This window comes from Mytilus edulis, chromosome 9 (genome assembly GCF_963676685.1).
Source record: "Mytilus edulis chromosome 9, xbMytEdul2.2, whole genome shotgun sequence".
Lineage (NCBI taxonomy): Eukaryota > Metazoa > Mollusca > Bivalvia > Mytilida > Mytilidae > Mytilus > Mytilus edulis.
Window position 1 is genome coordinate 19,083,549 of NC_092352.1, and position 19,262 is coordinate 19,102,810.

General features: G+C 32.4%; 2 protein-coding genes across 2 annotated transcripts in view; one reads left to right on the forward strand and one right to left on the reverse strand.

Annotated features, from left to right (window-relative positions):
• Positions 1-19,262, reverse strand: part of LOC139487774 (28 kDa heat- and acid-stable phosphoprotein-like) — a 327,843-nt gene that overhangs the window by 164,344 nt on the left and 144,237 nt on the right. The gene's annotated exons all lie outside the window — the stretch shown is intronic.
• LOC139487768 (A disintegrin and metalloproteinase with thrombospondin motifs 3-like) overlaps positions 1-19,262 on the forward strand; it is a 43,003-nt gene that overhangs the window by 19,268 nt on the left and 4,473 nt on the right. Inside the window, exons 11-21 of the mRNA XM_071272841.1 lie at positions 505-615; positions 1,346-1,491; positions 2,378-2,441; positions 2,773-2,881; positions 4,457-4,593; positions 6,248-6,374; positions 7,268-7,357; positions 7,671-7,837; positions 8,529-8,667; positions 9,762-9,894; positions 17,068-18,259. Of these exons, the coding sequence (XP_071128942.1) occupies positions 505-615; positions 1,346-1,491; positions 2,378-2,441; positions 2,773-2,881; positions 4,457-4,593; positions 6,248-6,374; positions 7,268-7,357; positions 7,671-7,837; positions 8,529-8,667; positions 9,762-9,894; positions 17,068-18,259 (2,415 nt within the window). The remainder of the gene's footprint in view (positions 1-504; positions 616-1,345; positions 1,492-2,377; positions 2,442-2,772; positions 2,882-4,456; positions 4,594-6,247; positions 6,375-7,267; positions 7,358-7,670; positions 7,838-8,528; positions 8,668-9,761; positions 9,895-17,067; positions 18,260-19,262) is intronic.

Sequence of the window (19,262 nt, forward strand, 5' to 3'; positions counted from 1 at the left end):
ATAATTTGGTACAACAGACGTACGTTTCTTTGGAAATTCTTGTATGCATTCATGAATATGTTGGTTGTTTTCATTCTTTCCGTTGGTTGATAAACAAAGAAAACAGAACAATACCGCTGTTCAAATTTAAAAAATGAATGAGATAAAACAAAACCCAGGTTAAAAACTAAAACAGAGAGAAACACATCAACTATAAGAGGACAAAAAGAACAACCGAAGCACTGAAGTGCAACAAAAACAAACACTAACAAAGATAAGGTTTTTTTTAATCGTTCGATGTTGTTAGATTTCCCCTTTTCTACTTTACCTTGGAGTTCGGTATTTTTTATAAACTTTTTTTCGTCTTCATACGGCTTATCAGTGGCGCTTGAATATGGATTATGTATCCGTGAAAGTTAGTTCATTGGAATTTATTATTTTAATGCTGATATTTATGCAAAAACAAAGATTAAATGTGTGTACATTGATTGTAACTACAAGATTGTTTTATTTTTAAATTTCAAGTATTATGGTGACCTTTGTGATACATTGTGGTGCGCTGAAAAGTCTAACATGAGACTGTGTAAAACAAAAAGAGGAAGACCTTTAAATGGCACACCTTGCTCATCAGGAAAGGTATTGCATTTATATATGTTGAAAACTACTTGATTTTACGTTTTTATTTGGTTTATAGCATAATCATTTTATCATCATAATCAGGCTTTTAAAAGTTAAAACACAACTTGTCATTTGTTTTATCTTCTTGTATGCCTTTTTAATTTTGTTTCCATGATTCTTTATGGTAAAAAAACATAATATCATGTACAAGAAATATTCACTTCTCCTCGGATTATGCATCTTGTTTGTTTTCTTAGAAATGTACCGTAACATTACCATACAAACTTTTGCTATATGTTTTTTTTCTCAACTCCCCTTTTACAAAAGTTGTTCGAAGTAATTTTAAGAGAATGAATGCACAATTGGAATGAATAAATCATACATAACCCTTGGAGTCATAGCCATTTGCTTGCAGCTACCAAAGAATGAAATAGTTCCCTTCTGTGTGGATATTTCTATGAGCTTATAGACAAAACACTATCAGTCAATCAGAAGACGTGTTACATCCAAAAAAAAAAAATTATTTCTGTATATTGAATACTGTATATACCAATACAATATTTTGTTTCATTCTCATCTCCACCAATGTAATACAAATTTGTCTTTGATAAATTTTGTGTGTAAGGAAAGATCACCCAAAATTAAATCAGGATAAAATTGATGATGTGTTGATAAAAAATATTGTTAGTTAAGTGTTATAATACTTAAGCAATTTTTAGCAAGTTTTCCTTATTATTTTCCATCCTAGTACTGGTGCATGGATGGGAAATGTTCATATCATGGTCACAATAAACCAAGAGATGGAAAATGGGGAGAGTGGGGATCCTGGACAAGTTGTTCCACTGACTGTGAAGTCGGTATTAAAGAGAGGAGTCGGAGATGTAACAATCCTAGGTATTAATATCCATATTTACTTTGCATATTGTTTTCATTTTTACTAGTAAGGTGGCTCGGGTGTGTTCCTTTATTTTGAAGTTTGAAGTAGCAGACACCAATTGGAATGTGCCAATCTTGAGGGTAGTATATAAATTATATGTTTTATCGTATTTTCGGCTGTACTTTTGTTTGACTATTTTTTTCCAACTTTGTCAAAATATGGGAAGATAACTCAGATAGCAAGTGACCTCATTTTTCTTTTTCTTATTTGAAGGTATATTATAAGAGATATCTTCTCACATTTTATCTCAACATTCTATGGTGTTGTTTTCCTTAATTATACAAAATTGAATTTTTCATGCATAATCTATACAATTCTGACAATTTTGAAGAACCTGTGGCGTGAAAAAAGTCCGGCGACCAGTACTTTGAAATGTATTTTTGAAAAAAAAACATGAATAAAAATTCTTTTATATAAATTCTTACAAAATTTTATAGATTTTTAACTAAGACACCCCAGCCATCTTAAGTGAATATAATTTGCAGGGTTATATTACACCAATATAATTAGTTAATTACTTGTTGGTAACTGGCACAAAAGAGAACAATTGATGTCATGATGTTTATCGTCTTTTCCCGTCTTTTACGACCACTGAGATTAAATAGTAAAAATCTTCAATGATTTCAAAATTATTATTGCATATTATGATATAATGAGAAACTCAAGTGCAGAAATGATTTTTTTAAACATGCTAATTAAAGTTTTATTGTTGTACACTATGTTAAATCTTTATATTTTAGTTTTGGTTGATGGACGTGCAGCTACATTATGATTAATATATACAGATATTGTCTTTTAATTCACAAATATTAAATTGATTAGATAATGTTTTATTTATTATAGACCAGCATTTGGTGGAAAACCTTGTGAAGGTGATGATAAAGAAGTGTATACATGCTCAACTGGAGTAAGTACTTATTCTGCACATGCTAATACATTTTTACACTTCTTTCTTTTTTGCAAGTAAATAACTTTAAATAGTACAACATTTTAATTGTGTTTTTTTAATTGTTAATTTGACAATTCTTAAAATTAAATGTTACTGTATCTCAGACCTTACATTCGATACTATTCAAGTTGTTAAAGTATCAGTTCATTGGAAAAAATACATTCATTTTTGTTTTCCTACTGCAAAAAGTCATTTAAAATAAAATGTATGATCCAAAAACGTTAAAACGTACTAACATTGATGGATTTGTTTTATAACTCTATCCAATCCGTTTTGCTTTATTGTTTAGAAAGAATGTAAAGAGTACTCAGACCTACGGGCTCTGCAGTGTTCTGCTTTGAATGGAATACCAATAAGAGGACGTGCTCACACATGGCTGGCTGTTCAAAAGGAAAAAGGTAGAATAATTCATTTTTTTTAAATTTATTTTCTTGTTAATATTTATTTGTACATTTGTGTGAACATCTTAGGCTGAAATTATGTATGTTTTCATAATTTTTATTGCTGCATCCCATTTGTTGTCACATTTACCTAATATGTCCGTTTTAGTTGCTTATCCAATTTTCTTAATTTAACGAAACTATGAACAGCTGTCATACATTTTGAAATTGTCTGTACCAAGTCACGATTATCACAGTTGTTTTTCAATTATTGCGTTGATTGGTAACGTTTGATTTTGTCAGTTTTTATTAACTTCCACTTTTGAATTTAACTAAGAGATCGGTAGTTTGTAATACTGTTTTATAGATACCTTAGGGAAAATATAAAAGAAGGAATCTCAGCGCTAAAAGTCATTATATGTAATGCAGCATACTAGATATGTGCTTACACTTCGACTATCTCTTTATAACAAATATATATGTTAAGAAATCTCAAAAATGATTAGTCATTGAACCTAGTGAGAGGTGACATTACAAATCAATGAAATGTATCAAATCAAATTTCAAAGCAATTTGAATGACTCATAAGTGTTAGTATCCCTTTTAGTATATTTCGCGTCTATGCAACCATTGTGTTAAAGTCACATGAAACCTTATATTTGAATTCAAAATTTAAAGTTTTTCATACATCTTGTCTGTACCCCTATTTGTGACATGTTTACCTATTATATATGTTTGTTTATACATCGTCGTCAATATAATGTAAACCTTTACGGCTGTCTGACAAGTGAGAGGTTTTGCTTGCTATAAAACCAAGTTTAATCAACCATTTTTTTTACATAAGAAAATGTCTGTGCCATTTCAGGAATTTGACAGTTGTTGTCCATTCGTTTGGTGTTTTACCTTTGTTTTTGCCATTTAGTTAAGGATTTTTCGTTTTGAATTTTCCTCGTAGTTCAGTAATTTTGTGATTTTACTTCTTTTTTTAAACATACTTACATAGCTACGTTTTATTATAAAAGAAAGTGTACGTGAACTTTCTTATAAAAGGAAATCCTTTATATAATCCTAATCCTCATAAATATACCGCTATTGAATTTTGTCTTACCGTAAACAAACATGCAGTTAGCGGTTAATAATGATATCTGATTTTCAAAGAACAAATTTAATACAACAAATTATTAAACAACTGTTCAGAAAACATTTATTTACAAATGAGAACGAATGAAAATATAAAGATAATTACCAATTTACTTATTTGATACGTGATCCACGTGCGCTGTGTTGATTGTTCCTTAAGGTCACAATCCAACACACTTTGGTAACATAAAAAAGTTGAAAGGCTTGCGATCAACATTCACTGAATGATTATTTACTGTCGATAATACTTAATAGATTCGATGTAAATATGAAAAATCGTGCATACATTTAGTTTAGTACAAATACATGCATCGTTCAATAATTTTGATTACATAAATAGATAAATCATAATTATATGCTGTATCCATATTTTAAACGTTCTTGTTTAATTATAATAAAAAAGATGAACACACAGAACATAAAACATTAAACAAAGAAATTCCTCTTTCATAGAAAAAGACCAGTGTAAATTTACATGTCAGTCCAATGATACAGGACAAACAAGGAGTTTTGAAGATATGGATCTTGAGGATGGCACACCCTGTACCTATGAAAATCCAAACAACATATGTGTAAAAGGCGAGTGCTGGGTAAGTAAAATACATTCAGTATTTCAAACAAAACAATAATTTTTGTTTTGTACATGCTTCATGAAACATCTACCCAAGAATTAACATATATTATCATCAGTCAAAACTAGTCTTTAAAATTATTGTGTATAACCTACACCAGATTTGAAATTGTGTAATTTTCAAAGAATCATCCGTTTTAGTTTTAGAACATATATTTGTCGTTCAAAGCGGGCATTTGTTTTACTACGAAATGTAGACTCTTTATTACAGTTTTAATTGGAAAAAATACGAAAAGGTTGATACAATTATGATATTCGAAAGCAGCTACAAATATGTTTGATTATTTTTTATGCAAATCTCTTTTTATAAATGTTCTAAAGAAATCTTTGATTACATTTACTGGACATGAATTTGTTGCATCTTAATTTAAGATGTTGTAGGTTTTATTGATTAAGAATAAAGTCGAGTGCATTAATCTAATATTCCCTTATTCGTGTTATTTAGGAGACACATAGAAGATAAGAAAGGCATATTAAAATTCATAAGTCGAAGACAAACTGGCAATGTCGAACGTAAAAAAAACGAGGAAAGAAATTAACAGTCGACAAAACACAACATAGAAAACTAGCTTGAGCAAACCGCATCCCACTAACCGCACTTAAGGGTAATCAGATTCTACTGTACATGTGACATCCGCATGCTGCCCATATGTGAGTCTTATATTGGGATGTCAGATTCGCGGAAAAGAGCAAGGAACTGTTGTTACGACAATTGGAACACATCCATCGTCATTTGTGAGGAGTTATTCCATAACTGTCAACAAGAGCGCGATGACGTCTGTGAATTTGTTGGAGTTCGGACTGCAATATCACTTGACACCATTGATTCAATACCTTTCTCGATAGCAGTAACTCTATCAAGAAAAATTAAAATAGAAATCGCAAGATGTGGAGTATTGTATTAACTGAGAGATATATCCTATATATGCAGGCTCTGCTGGAATGTTGTTATTTCTTTATTTAAATCAAAATATGAAGAGGACTTGGATTGAGAGTTGTCTCATTGCGCTCATACTATATATTCCTATATCTATTAAATGCGTCTGTGATATCCCTTATTTCAAGTTTGATGGGAGACATGCCACGTAGATGAAATACATTCAACATAGGAACCAATCCTTCAATTATCTAGTTACATGTCTTCATCGCTATAGCGTGATGTAAAAGGAGAATTATAGCCTCTTTTGATTCTCACAAGATGCTTATATATGAAGGCTTTTTCATTTGAAAAAAGTATATCAACAAGAATAGGAACACAGTTAGTTTATATAGTAATGCCGATCGTTGTTGAATACCTCTTCCAGGAAACCTAACAAATGTGTCATCTTTCCAAAATTCAAGTAAATTAACAACTGTAGTTTCAGAGATACTTTTGTTCAATAAATCCCAGCTTTCATTACTGAAACATTGTTGGAAACGCTTATATAACATATTTATTCAATACAGTGATGGAAGATCCGGTTATACATCTTTGGTCGAAATGTGAAAGGATTTGATAACTGTCATAGGTATCTTGAACATACACTTTCACCATGAATATTGAATATACTAGTGCTAAATGTTTTTAATTTATTTGATGAATAATAGTTAAAATATACGCCTTTTTGTTGTAGAAAGTGGGATGTGATGGACAGATGAATTCTAGTGAAACATATGATGACTGTGGTGTGTGTGGTGGTAATGGTTCCGACTGTAAACTTGTTAAAGGCACATACGAAAGAATGTTTACATACGAACGGTGTAAGTTAAATAAAGGCAATAGTAACATAGAGAATGGAAGTAGGGAATGTGCCAAAGAGACAACAACTCAACCATAGAGCAAATAATAGCATAAATAATTATAAAATAGAAGATGTGGTATGATTGCCAATGAGACAACTCTCCAATAGTAGTATACTTCTGTTCAACTTAAAATACAGATTCAACCATACTTAGAAAATTGCAAAAGTAAAATTAATTAATATTAAGAAAACTAAACAATGTACTTAAATGATTTATGCGTTTAAAATAATAAAAGTATCGTCTTCTAATAGTTTTATATGAATGTAGATAACAAATGTGTGATGTCCAGATATAAAAGTAAAATGGTCGAAATGTGTAAATGTATTAACACTCAAGTATCATCAAAATATGCTGTTTTATTCATGCAACCAGGTTCATTGAATATGTTATTTTGATAACTTGAAAATGAAATACCAATGATTTAACCTGGTACAAGAAAGTTATCCTGTTGATATATTCTAGTTCTCTATTTTAACCCGTTTACATTAAGTGGCAAGGATGTCGAGAATTAGTCAAACATCATTCTTTTCTTCCATCGTTCCGCATTTCTGTCTTTTTGAAACAATAATTATTCAAACTCGTTGTAGAGGCATCGTACCGACACATTTAGTAGAAACTTAATGTATACGTCTTTTCTTATGGATATTCATATAAGTTCAGTAGCAGTTAAATAGAGTTTGTATGCATCTTATAACTGATCGTAATAATGTATAATAAATGATTTTGCTGTTCCTACTGTTGTTTTTTTCATTATGATTTCCAATATTTGGTTTTAAGGTAAAAAAAAGTATATAATGAAAGCACATAGAAACTAGGTAAAACGCAATTGTGAATTTTTAAGCATGTTTTAGGGCCGCCAAAATATGAAAGAATATTGGTAATACCAGCAAACTCAAGAAAAATAGTTATTACTGAAGGACAATCAGCGTCACATTTTTTCGGTAGGTTACACGTATTTTAAATTAGTGGACAAGTTTCATGAGTTGTACTCAATATGCTCGAATAGTTTAAAATGTTTCTCATACAGCAATTATACTATTTCGTTCAATTTATGAAAATTTTGGTTCAGGTTTTACACATTTTTTAATCCTTTACTACAATTTAAAAGAATGTACAGATACTTCATCGTATTAAGCTTCATGATTAATGATTTTAATTTAAGTAGCAGAAGAACAATAAGAATTGCTGTTTGACACAATTTTACATCTATTGTTTTATTTTGGAAGTAAATAATTATATTATCATTATTTCTAGCGGTACGGGACCCTGCATATGGAATATACTATTTAAATGGAAACAGAAGACTCGCGACCCGTTTAAAGAAAATTGTAATGAATGGAGCATGGTTTGAGTATGAAAACCAATATAACCGTGAATCCTTGAAATCACTTGGACCGCTAAGAAGACCGTTGGAACTAATGGTATCCTAATTATTTATTATTTAGCAACTTTGATTCCAAATCCCAAGGTAAATTTGGCCAAATACGTTCTTCTAATAAATCCTGATATGTTGTGATGGCTTTTGATGTGCATAAATCATAGTTTGCTTCCTCAATCTTATATTTGTCTTGTTAGGGAAGATCGAATTTAGCAAATTCAATACGTATACTTTCATTTCTGGCATTTGAATAATGACCCCATCGTATGCTTGTGATGAAATGTAAGATAGGACAAAGGCATTTACAAACAAAAATGTTATGCCTTAGATCTTAAACATTTATTCTTCTAACGATTCTTTCTTTCCTGGTATAGCACAGTTCATTGATCCATTTAGTTCTCAAACACACATTGAACTTTAATAGATGTGTAGTTCAATAATATAAACGAAGTTGTTCCCCCAATATATTTGTACTGCTAAAAGGCAAACAATAAATTAAAGTAGTGCGTTCTCTTAATCACCAATACAGCAATACTAGAGCTTAAATAATTGGAAACGAATTAACAAAAAATCGGATGGCATGTGTTTTCATGTAGCTTGCAATAACAAATTTCAATCCTGGTATCTATGATAAGTTTTTTTGTAGACTGTTATCTAAGGAAATAATCTCAATCAAATAATAAAAAAGATGGATTGTAGCAGGTTCATTGCGTTGTTTATTTTTTATATTTTAGATGATGCCACAGAACAAGTACCAAAAAGCAAGAGTAAATTATGAGTATGTTGTTAAAAAAGACGATTTTACCTTTGAAAAGAGTAAATATGAATGGGTGTACGATCATTGGACAGATTGTTCTGTAACGTGTGGAGATGGTAAGTCCAATAACCAGTAAAAACTAGATAAGGTTAAGTGTTTTAATAGCCTATTTGTGAGTATTAACCCTCTAACAAGGTAATCACGATAGGAAATACAAGCCCTTGAATATCGTTTCAACCTGGAGATATATATACTCCGAATGCAGGCCCTACAGGAATGTTGCTACATAAAAAAGAAAAAAGAAAAACCTTGGAAGCTGAAATCATATCTTTTATCGTAAAATGTTGTTTTCAACCGACCCTCATTGTCAATTTCTGCATTTAAGTGAAGATATAAGGCAGACTTAACTGTATATTTTGTATCCTTTATCTCAAGTTCGATTAGATAGATGCGTTCAACATAGACACCAAAGTGAGAGAACATTTATATAGCGGAAGTAAAGTTAAGGATACTGCTAACTTCTTTTTTTTTTATATGAAATCAGCCTCATGTGAATAAAAAAACAAGTCAACAAAATGAGGGACACAGTTGGTTCCCATCGGTATGCCGATTTTATTGTTGACAAACACATTCTTCAAACGTTATAAAGATATATCTATCGAGAGATCAAACATCTTGACAATATCAATTTCAGAGAATTTTTTGTTTCAATCAAAATGATTTTTTTTTTTCAAATTATTATGTATCCCTTCGTATAACATGATACTTGTATCTATGTAGGTCATTCTTTTGAAACAAATTCAATTTGTCTTTTAGATTGGAATAGGAAATACTGATGTAAAGTGTACAAAAGTCAAATGTTTAAATACTGTTGCAAGATGAAATAGTCTTACACTACATGTACTCTAAACAATCTTTGGAATTTGTTACTATCAACATCTGATTCACGTCAAATCTAGAAAAGGTAGTTTCACAATGACTTTCAAGCCCGGCTTTGATTTGTTGGGGAAATTCATGTTAACTATAAAGAAAGAGGTTTCGTGGAGCATATGGAAGTGTCGAACTGAATTATTGTGCATCTTGATGAATGAAAACATATTGCAATAGGCACATCCAACTAATGTTTCTACGTTTGTGGAACGTTTCAAGTTAAAATATGCAACACACCAACATGCAATTTTGAAGATTAAAACTAAATTAACTATTTTAGGATCACAGCATATCGTGAATAAGTGCATAGACAAGGACACAAAAGAATCCGTAATAGACGACCGTTGCTTATATGTTGGCAGCAAAACTGATGAACCAGTCAAATGTGAAAGAAAACCTTGCGATGCAGAGACGTGAGTTAATTTTGAGTTAAGGATAGATAAATGATGTTTAGTTTATTTTTAATTAAGTTTTCCTGGATATATCTGTATTTGATATTAAAACAAATAAAATCGTTTCATAGATTATTTTGTTTGTAAAAAAAATCGATATAACAAAATGTTTGATGAAATGTGAAGCTTTCATTGGCTAGATATTGTTGAATAGATAAGTGTCGATATGTGTAATAACACGAGCAACTCGATGAGTGCCACATGTGGAGCAGGAACTGTTACCCTTCCGGAGCACCCGAAATCACCCCCCGTTTTTGGTGGGGATCGTGTTGCTTAGTCTTTAGTTTTCTATATTGTGTCTTGTGTACTATTATTTGTCTGTTTTTCTTTAACTTTGTAAGACACGGCGTTGTCAGTTTATTTTCGATCTATGAGTTTGACTGTACCTCTAGTATCTTTGGCATCTCTTTAAGAAGCTTCAAAGTTCTTTAATCAAAATAATTGTGAGTAAAATTATGGGATAAATTGTAACTACAACCTATTTCCATAGAATGAAACTAAAACGATGACATTTATACAGCTTTAATATCTAGCAGTAATTTACACAAATGTACAATTTTTAAGAAGCAATGCTTTAGAAACGAATGCCCGTAATGTGCGCAACAGTAACGGTATAAAACATAAACAAATAAAATAAATGAAAATAGATAGGTCTAAGGTCGTTTGACAGATAGTAAGTTGATTATGATCAACTAATGTGTGATGGTAGTTTTAAAAAATGAATTGACCATATCAGTTTAGGCTAAATTGACATTGTATGAGCAGTAAATGTGCCAATAATTGCATTCTGTCAAGACAGACCCTTGATATACACACGCTCTCGGAAAGAGAATCAAATGTGATATACTATGCAATTGAATTAGGTTGATTGTTACTCAGAAAAGTAAAATCTACAAGTTCAATTTTGTCGGACTTTGAGTTGATTTACAAGTAGATTTCAGGCAAATGTAGTTTTTACACGTTAACCAGAAACATTATAAAATGAAAATATTAGCCCAAAAATTCTGAACGTTTTATTTATTTCATATTTATTGGAACATTTGTTTTTACAGCTATCGCATTCTATTATACTCATCTTTTATGCGTTTCGTCCTCAAAGGTGTCACTTGCCTAGTAGTTATAATCATATGAAAAATCATTGAAGCGGTTCTGTGTAATCTACTTTTCATATAGTACATGTATTAGAATCAATCGAAAGATTGAGTGTTTTTTCCCTCAGACATAAACTCAAACAGATTTGGTAAAAATTTTAAAAGTTTACTGTCCATTTCTCTTCAACCTCAAAAATGATTTGTCCTGTCAATAGTTATGATTCGAGAGCAAATGGTTAGTAGTTTGTTAACGAAAGAAAAATCTGATGTACTAAGTTAAAAATCATGCAGTTTTGAATATTGTGTATACCTGAAGGTAGAAAAAGTTCAACAGAAGTAAACATATCGATTTCTGATTAACCACAAAAGAGTTACATTTTCTGTATTTTTAAGTAATTGGGTATTCTTGTCTTCTGGTAGATTATTCGTACAATAGCTAGTATTACAATTGGATAGCTTAAGTATTATTAACAGAATACTAATAACATTCCCTAGACCCTATTCTGTCGACAATGGTTTTGTCAATTGGAACATGATATGTACTTTAGTGTAATTCAATAATAGTGAGGATAATAAACAAAACAAAAAAGATAAAAGCAGAAGAATCGAGGCTCAGTGAGCCAACGTATTTATTTAGTTTAGCACAATGCATGCAATAAAGTGCGTGTTACTCACCTTATGTATCAAATCGTGTCAACGTTGATTCAAATTTATTCACAAATCAAAAGGAACTCAGTATTTTGATAGGCTTTAGTATGCAGGAGTAAAGAATACCCATGTAATGAAAGATTTGTCTCAATAGAAATAAACCAAGAAAAAAATATATAAAATTTATTTTCGTTATAATGCTTAACGAATACCGTTATGCGTAGTAATTTGAACGGGTGGATTCACCCGTGCATACTAAGCGGGAATTTAAATCATTCGACGGTTTGCATTCAACCTGTCTATATGTTTAATTCAATTGTTGTTAAGGTCTGTTTGACCTTCTTCTCCTTAATGTCTGACGAAGAAATTCAAAGTTCTCATGAACGTACATCTGCAAGAATTCATCATAGGAGTGAAGTTGATAATCCTACAAGCAACCCTACAGCTGATGCTTTACCGTTGTTTTCCAAGCATTTAGACAGCGCATTGGAGAAACAGAAAAAGGAGATCTTCACAGTCTTTGAAGCTAAAATTCCAGCCTTAAACCAACCTACAAGTAAGCCTGACTTTAAGTTCAAATTTATTAGCAATAGAAAGCAGTGTGAATTTAATGACCAAGTGTCCAAGGACATTGATATTTTGAAAGCCGCCATTTCTTCAGATAATCGTGAATTTGCCCTACAAACTATTGAAAAAGTCCAACAAGATATTGCTGCTCGTAACAAAACTGTTATGATTGGTGACAAGCATGGTTGGGACACCGTTAGCTAACCCTCTTGCTGATAACTCTGATGATAAGCGCTGTCTACGACAGACCGAAACCAGGTCAATTCGTAAAAGAAAGGCAGTCGCACCCAAAGACACATCAAAGAAAATTTGCAGCTGACAAACTTTTTCGTGGCTTTAGCGAAACACCCGAAACAAGAAGCTATACAAATGGTTCACAAACAACACCAAGATATAATGGTCAAAGATCCAGTCCTGCAAACTTCGAGCAAGGAAAGGACCGTCTCCCCAAGACGCATGCTACTACTGTGATGCCACTGGACACTGGTCTTCTAACTGTCCAGAAAAAGCCAACAAGTCTAACAACACCAGCAGTTCCAAATGAGGTATTATCTTTGATTGACTTTAATTTATGTTTAGAAAGATACGAGTATGAGAATGAATCAGTACAAGTTTATAATGTAAAAGGTCGATTATATAACAGCTTACAATTTTGGAAAGAAAAACTTTTATTGGCTGATAGTTTAAAAAATTTAGTTTTACCTATACTTGAATCTGGCTATGTTCGAAATTTACCGATACACCTACTTCTGTATTTTTGAATAAAAATAGATCTTCTTTTGAGCACAAAGATTTTGTTAAACGTGCAATTGCAGATTTGTTATGCACGGGAGTCGCTAAGGAAGTTAGCACTCCCCCTTTTGTTGTTAATCCTTTATCGGTCATCTTGACTGGCAAGGAAAGGTTGATTCTTGACCTTAGACACGTGAATCAATATGAAGTGTTTTCTAAATTTAAATATGAGGGTTTAAAAGAGGCCAAAATGTATGCAGCAAATAAACATTGTGCATTTAAGTTTGATTTAAGACATGGGTACCATAATATAGATATGCATGTTGAATCACAAAAGTTTCTTGGGTTTTCATGGAAAAGTGACACTAAAGTTAAATATTACACGTTTACAGCTTTACCTTTTGGGCTGAGCTCAGCTTGTTATATATTCACAAAAATAGTACGCCCTCTAGTAAAAAATTGGCGGAGTAAAGGGTTCAAAATAATTGTATATCTAGATGATGGACTTGGATTTGAAGATACTGAAAAAATATGTTTAAAAGTGTCAAAATAAGTATTATCAGACTTATTGCTAGCTGGGATTTTGCCAAATTATGACAAAGAGTGTGTGGAAGCCACAAAAACGTTGAGACTGGCTTGGTTTTGTATGGGATTTACATAGGGGTATTTTAAGTGTACCCGAACAGAAAATGTTGAATATTTTGAATTTTATTGCTTTAGCACTTGTTCATCCTTGTAATACAACTGCAAGGAAAGTTGCAGCGGTTATTGGTAAAATCATTGCATTATCACCCGCATTAGGTAATATATGTAGAATTATGACAAGACACTTACATCACTTAGTGAACGAGCGATCCTCTTGGGACTCTAGAGTTAAATTAGATCTTAGGTCTATTAAAGAGTTAGATTTTTGGCATTCTTCACTAAAATATTTACCTAATTGCGTGTTAGCACCAATACAGAGACTTCCCGAGAGGTTAGCTTATACTGATGCAAGTTCATATGCGGGCGCCGGTTACATTTTTCTGATCAAATTGCGCATCAGATGTGGACAAACGAAGAAAAGTTCAAAAGTTCAACTTGGAGAGAACTAAAGGCAGTGATTTTGACTTTGAAAAGCTTTCCGGGTCATTTTAAAAGTAAATTTGTAAAACTATTCAATGATAACCAAAACGTAGCTCACATATCTGAAGTTGGCAGTATGAAGCAGGATTTGCACAATCTAGCTATGGAGATTTTTTATTTTTGTATAGAAAACCCGGTGTGTTTGAAAATTGAGTGGATACAAAGAACTTTGAATACTACCGCGGATCAGTATAGTAAAATATTTGATTTTTACGATCGGTCGGTGTCGAACAGAATTTTCCATTATTTTAATAAAATATGGGGACCTTTTAGCATAGATCGATTCGATACAGTAACAATACTAAACTCCCAAGGTATAATTCGAAGTTCTTAGATCCTTAAACAAAGGGTATTGATGCGTTCACGTTTGCTTGGTCAAGTGATAATAATTGGCTCGTACCACCTGTATCTTTAATAGCTCACACTGTATTAAATCATATTCAATTATGTAAAGCTAAAGGTACATTGGTTATCCCTAAGTGGAAATCAACATTTTCCTGGCCGATGCTGGTGTCTGTTGACACTGGCAAGTTTGTTAGTTTAGTGCAAGATTTTGTTGAGTATGAAACCCCTTCTATTTTTGTCAACAGGGGATCTGCTGAGAATTCTGTTTTTAACGAAAGCAGGTTTATTTCAAATGTGCTTGTATTGAAATTTGATGCCAAAATGAATGAACAAATTTTGAGAAAAAGATCTTTATGCGGACCTTGCCGCTTTTTGTATTTTTGATACTGTAAATGTAGATTGTACAGTGTACATGTTTTGCATATGCGGACCTGGCCGTGATTTTCTGTCCTTGAAAGGATATTGCATATCTTTCCATTTATTTTGCAGATCTCTTTGAGTAAGGAATGGAAAGATATCTACAAACTCTCGCGCAAACCTGGGTTACATACTACCGCTTTTGCAGTTATGGATATGGTTAAAACGAGTAAATCAGATTCCACAAACAAGAAATACGATTTATATTTTAATAAATTCAAAATTTGGTGCAGAAAGTTCAATTTAAAGTTTTTGCCAGCGGATGTATCTACGGTTTCCTTGTATCTCTCAGAGTTAATACAATCAGCTTGTTCAGTGTCCGTACTTAATTCTAACTTTTACGCAATGTGGTATCACGAACTGTTTTTATATCCAAACCCTTGTTGAAGTTCACTGTCAAACATTGTCTTAGAAGGGGGGAAAAGAACTTTGGCGAAACCCATACAAAAAAAGGAACCAATCACAGCGGATATGATTGTTAAATTATTTAACCTGTGTCATAATATTTATAACTTGTCCAACTGTAGGTTACTTTGTATGTTATTATTGGCTTATGCTGGATTTTTTTAGATACAAAGAACTCTCGCTTATAAGAATGAGTGATATCAGTTTTCATAATACACACGTTGAAATTATAGTTCACAATAGCAAGACCGATATTTATAGACAAGGTAGTATAATTATGATTGCAAGTACGGATATGCCGACATGTCCTGTTAATTTTGTATAACATTATTGTGCGGATATGCCGACATGTCCTGTTAATTTTTTTAAACATTATTGTGACTTAGCCAGTCTAAAGAATAATTCTTCGGAGTACATGTTTCGTTCTTTGCAGTCCAAAAAAGACACTTAAGTATTAAGTAAAATAAATAAGCCTTTATCATATACTAGAGCCAGAGAAAGTCTTCTTGAAGCTTTGTGCGCAATGTGGTTAGACAAAAATCAATTTGGTTTGCATAGTTTACGAAGCGGAGGCGCTACTCAAGCCGCTAAAAACGGGTTTCAGATAGGCTTTTCAAAGTTCACGGCCGTTGGCGATCCGAAAATGCTAAAGACGGATATGTGAAAGACATTGAAAAAAACTTTTTCTGTTTCTAAAAACCTTGGCATCTGATATGCACTCTTTCACCTTTTGTCTCGACTGGATGCTGCAAACCTACATCCCATAGAATATTTGTGTGTGTGTCATTAAGCCTTGTATAGAAAAGAAATGCTTTATGTTCGGTTGAACCCGTGAAAAAGAACATAAATAAATTTCTTTTCTTTATAAGGCTTAACGAATACCGTTATGCGTAGTAATTTGCACGGGTGGATTCACCCGTGCATACTAAGCGGGAAATTAAATCATTCAACGGTTTGCACTCAATTAGTCTATACGTTTAATTTAATTGTTGTTAAGGTCTGTTGACATGTACACTGTCCAAAGTTACAGTATTTATTAAATTTTCTGTTTACATTCATTTACATGTAGTTGTGAATTGTTTCTAATTTTTGTAATTGTATTTTGTAGATTGTGCAGGCTGTTGGTCATACTTCTAGTGAAGAGAATGTGATAAGGATTGATTTTTGCGGAACACCTGCCATTCTTAATTTTTGTTCACATGTTGTTATTATGTTCCGAATGTATTATTAAACGACTGGATGCTGCAAACCTACATCCCATAGAATATCTGTGTTTGTGACATTAAGCCTTGTATAGAAAATAAATGCGTTATGTTCGGTTGAACCCGTGAAAAAGAACATAACACTCTATAATTTGGTTTGTCTAAATCACTCTTTTGGTGAACCTGAACCTGGAACAATTAAACACTTAAAAATTTTATAACAAAAGAAGTACAGGTAATTGCATAAGCGAGAAGAAAACACAACAGGAGCAGATATTTCACAGCTTTAAAATGTTGACTTACTTCGCTGATTTCAGTTGATGCATTGTTTCCCCCTCTCTTTACTTGTAGCCAACATTCTGATCCAAAACACAACAGGATCAGATATTTCATAGCTTTAAAGTTTGGACTTACTTCGCTGATTTCAGCTTCACTATTGTTTCCTCTCTCTTTACTGGTAGCGAATTATCTCATCCAGTCTATGGCTCAATTCTGTTTGACTGGTATAATCGTTCCAGAAGTGCTACGCTTGACTTCACAACTTAGTTGATAGGTAAATGTAGAGCTTTAGATATTTCATCTTAGTTTGGATGTCTTTTCAGATATGTCTGGGCAATGCAGCTTACCTGGAAACAATGTTCTGTTACTTGTGGAGGAGGCATACAGACACAAGAATTCACGTGTGAAAACAAAACACCTTCTGGTACTTTCATACAAGTGGATGTATCTTACTGTGACGATACATCATCTCCAAATTACACACAGCCATGCAATGAAAAACAATGCGGTTTTTATGAGTGGGAATCTACAGACAAGTGGACAGCATGTCCGATTACATGTGGATTCGAAGGATGGCAGTTCGAAATTTTCAATTGTTCATATGTAATGGGCGAAGAAAGAGAAGTAGCTAATGAATCCTTTTGTGGCATGAATTTAAAGCCTAATATTACTAGGGCTTGTCGATTAGAACCATGTTATCAACAATGGTACCAATGGGGATTTAACAACGAATATACAGAATGTTCAGCAACATGTGGTGAAAATGGTATACAGTTCCCAGTATTTTTCTGTGAGCAAATTGATTCTCATGGCTTTTCAGACATTGTCAGCTTGAAAATGTGTGACAACTTGATTCGCCCAGAAAATAGTACAAAACCATGTAACCAAGATAAGTGTGTGTTTGAATGGTTTGAATGGCATTATGAGGAATGGAGTGAATGTTCTGTCCCTTGTGGAAATACTGGCTATAAGACTAGAGATTACCATTGTAAGAGAATGTACTCAAATGGCACATCAGAGACGGAGAAGATATACATGTGTGATGATTTACAAAGACCTGTATACAAGAAAGACTGTAGTGGCCCACCATGTAAATACAGTATTTTCCGTTTAAAGTACAGTGAAAAATGGGAGGAATGCACGGCAACCTGTGGCGATATGGGAATACAGACTCAAAAGTCATTTTGTCAGGAGGTTATGCCAAATGGTACTATAAATGACGTTTCTATACATATGTGTGCTGATTTAGTATCTCTTAGTGAAATTCAAGCATGTAATAGAATTCCTTGTATAAAATATAAATGGACTGCTTCTCCATTCTGGACCAATTGTACCGCCATGTGTGGTGATGATGGACTAACATACCAGATGCATTATTGTGATATGGTCAAAGAAGATGGATCAACTCAGTTTGTCCATTTTGAATTTTGCGCTGACATTCAGATGCCGTTTGTATCTAAAGAATGCAACAGACGTGAATGTGATCAGGAATGGATAGCAGGAAACTGGTCCAAGGTATTTAATGCATGCAATCTGTCCTGAACTGATTAGAAATTAAACTTAATTTAATAATAATATGATCATCTGTTATCTGCCTACATGAATTTGTGAACATCTAAACTGCATCAACAAATTATTAAGAAAAAAACCGAATCAAATTATAGTGTAACCTTTGTATTGCAAAGTTTCAAAATTGAATATGTTTAGTCATTTATCTGTCTTCTTTTTCAATTCTATATCCGCCTAACGTTAAGAATTAAAACATAATCAAGGCAACCACAAAGAAGGAACGTGTAAAAGTTGTTTAATAAAGAGTAATTACTATTATAAAGAGCTGTGTTAGGTTTCACATTCGTTTCAAATTAGATGATAGTGAAAAAAATGATTGACAGAGTTTTTGTCATAATGTTTAATTCACCAAAGATATCTTGAATAAAAGTCACAGAGGATCTGGAAATTCAATTAGAGGGTATTCAGTATTAGGATATCAGATATATTTCTCACTAACTGCGAGCTTCAATAATATTCTACTTTACACGAACGGAACAGTAACGAACCTTAATACAGGAGGATTTCAGTGCGTATTTTCCCTGTTTACTATGAAATACATTTGTGTACAGTTTTGTACATTTATGATATGAGTTTGCGCTTGTGTATATTTTTTTCGGATAAGGTTATATATTTTGATTCAGATTTTTAGTTGTTATGTGGTGTATTGCTTGTAAGAAATACTTTTTAACTGGAGTGACCATTTATCGTATCTTCAAGATATCATGTTGATTCGCGTTTACCTGATAATTGGTTCGAGTAAATGCTTCTGTACATTTTGAATGGATTTAACTTTGTTAGACTCGCACATTTTTTTGTATAAGTATGAATGGATTGCGCTATTCAAATACACAACTGAACTGGTAGCATGTGCTTTTTGTCGCGGCAACATTTACATAATATAATTTTACCTAGGCTGATTTTGACTGTTTTATAGGTGTGTGTTATTTTGCTTTCTTTTCTTCTTTTT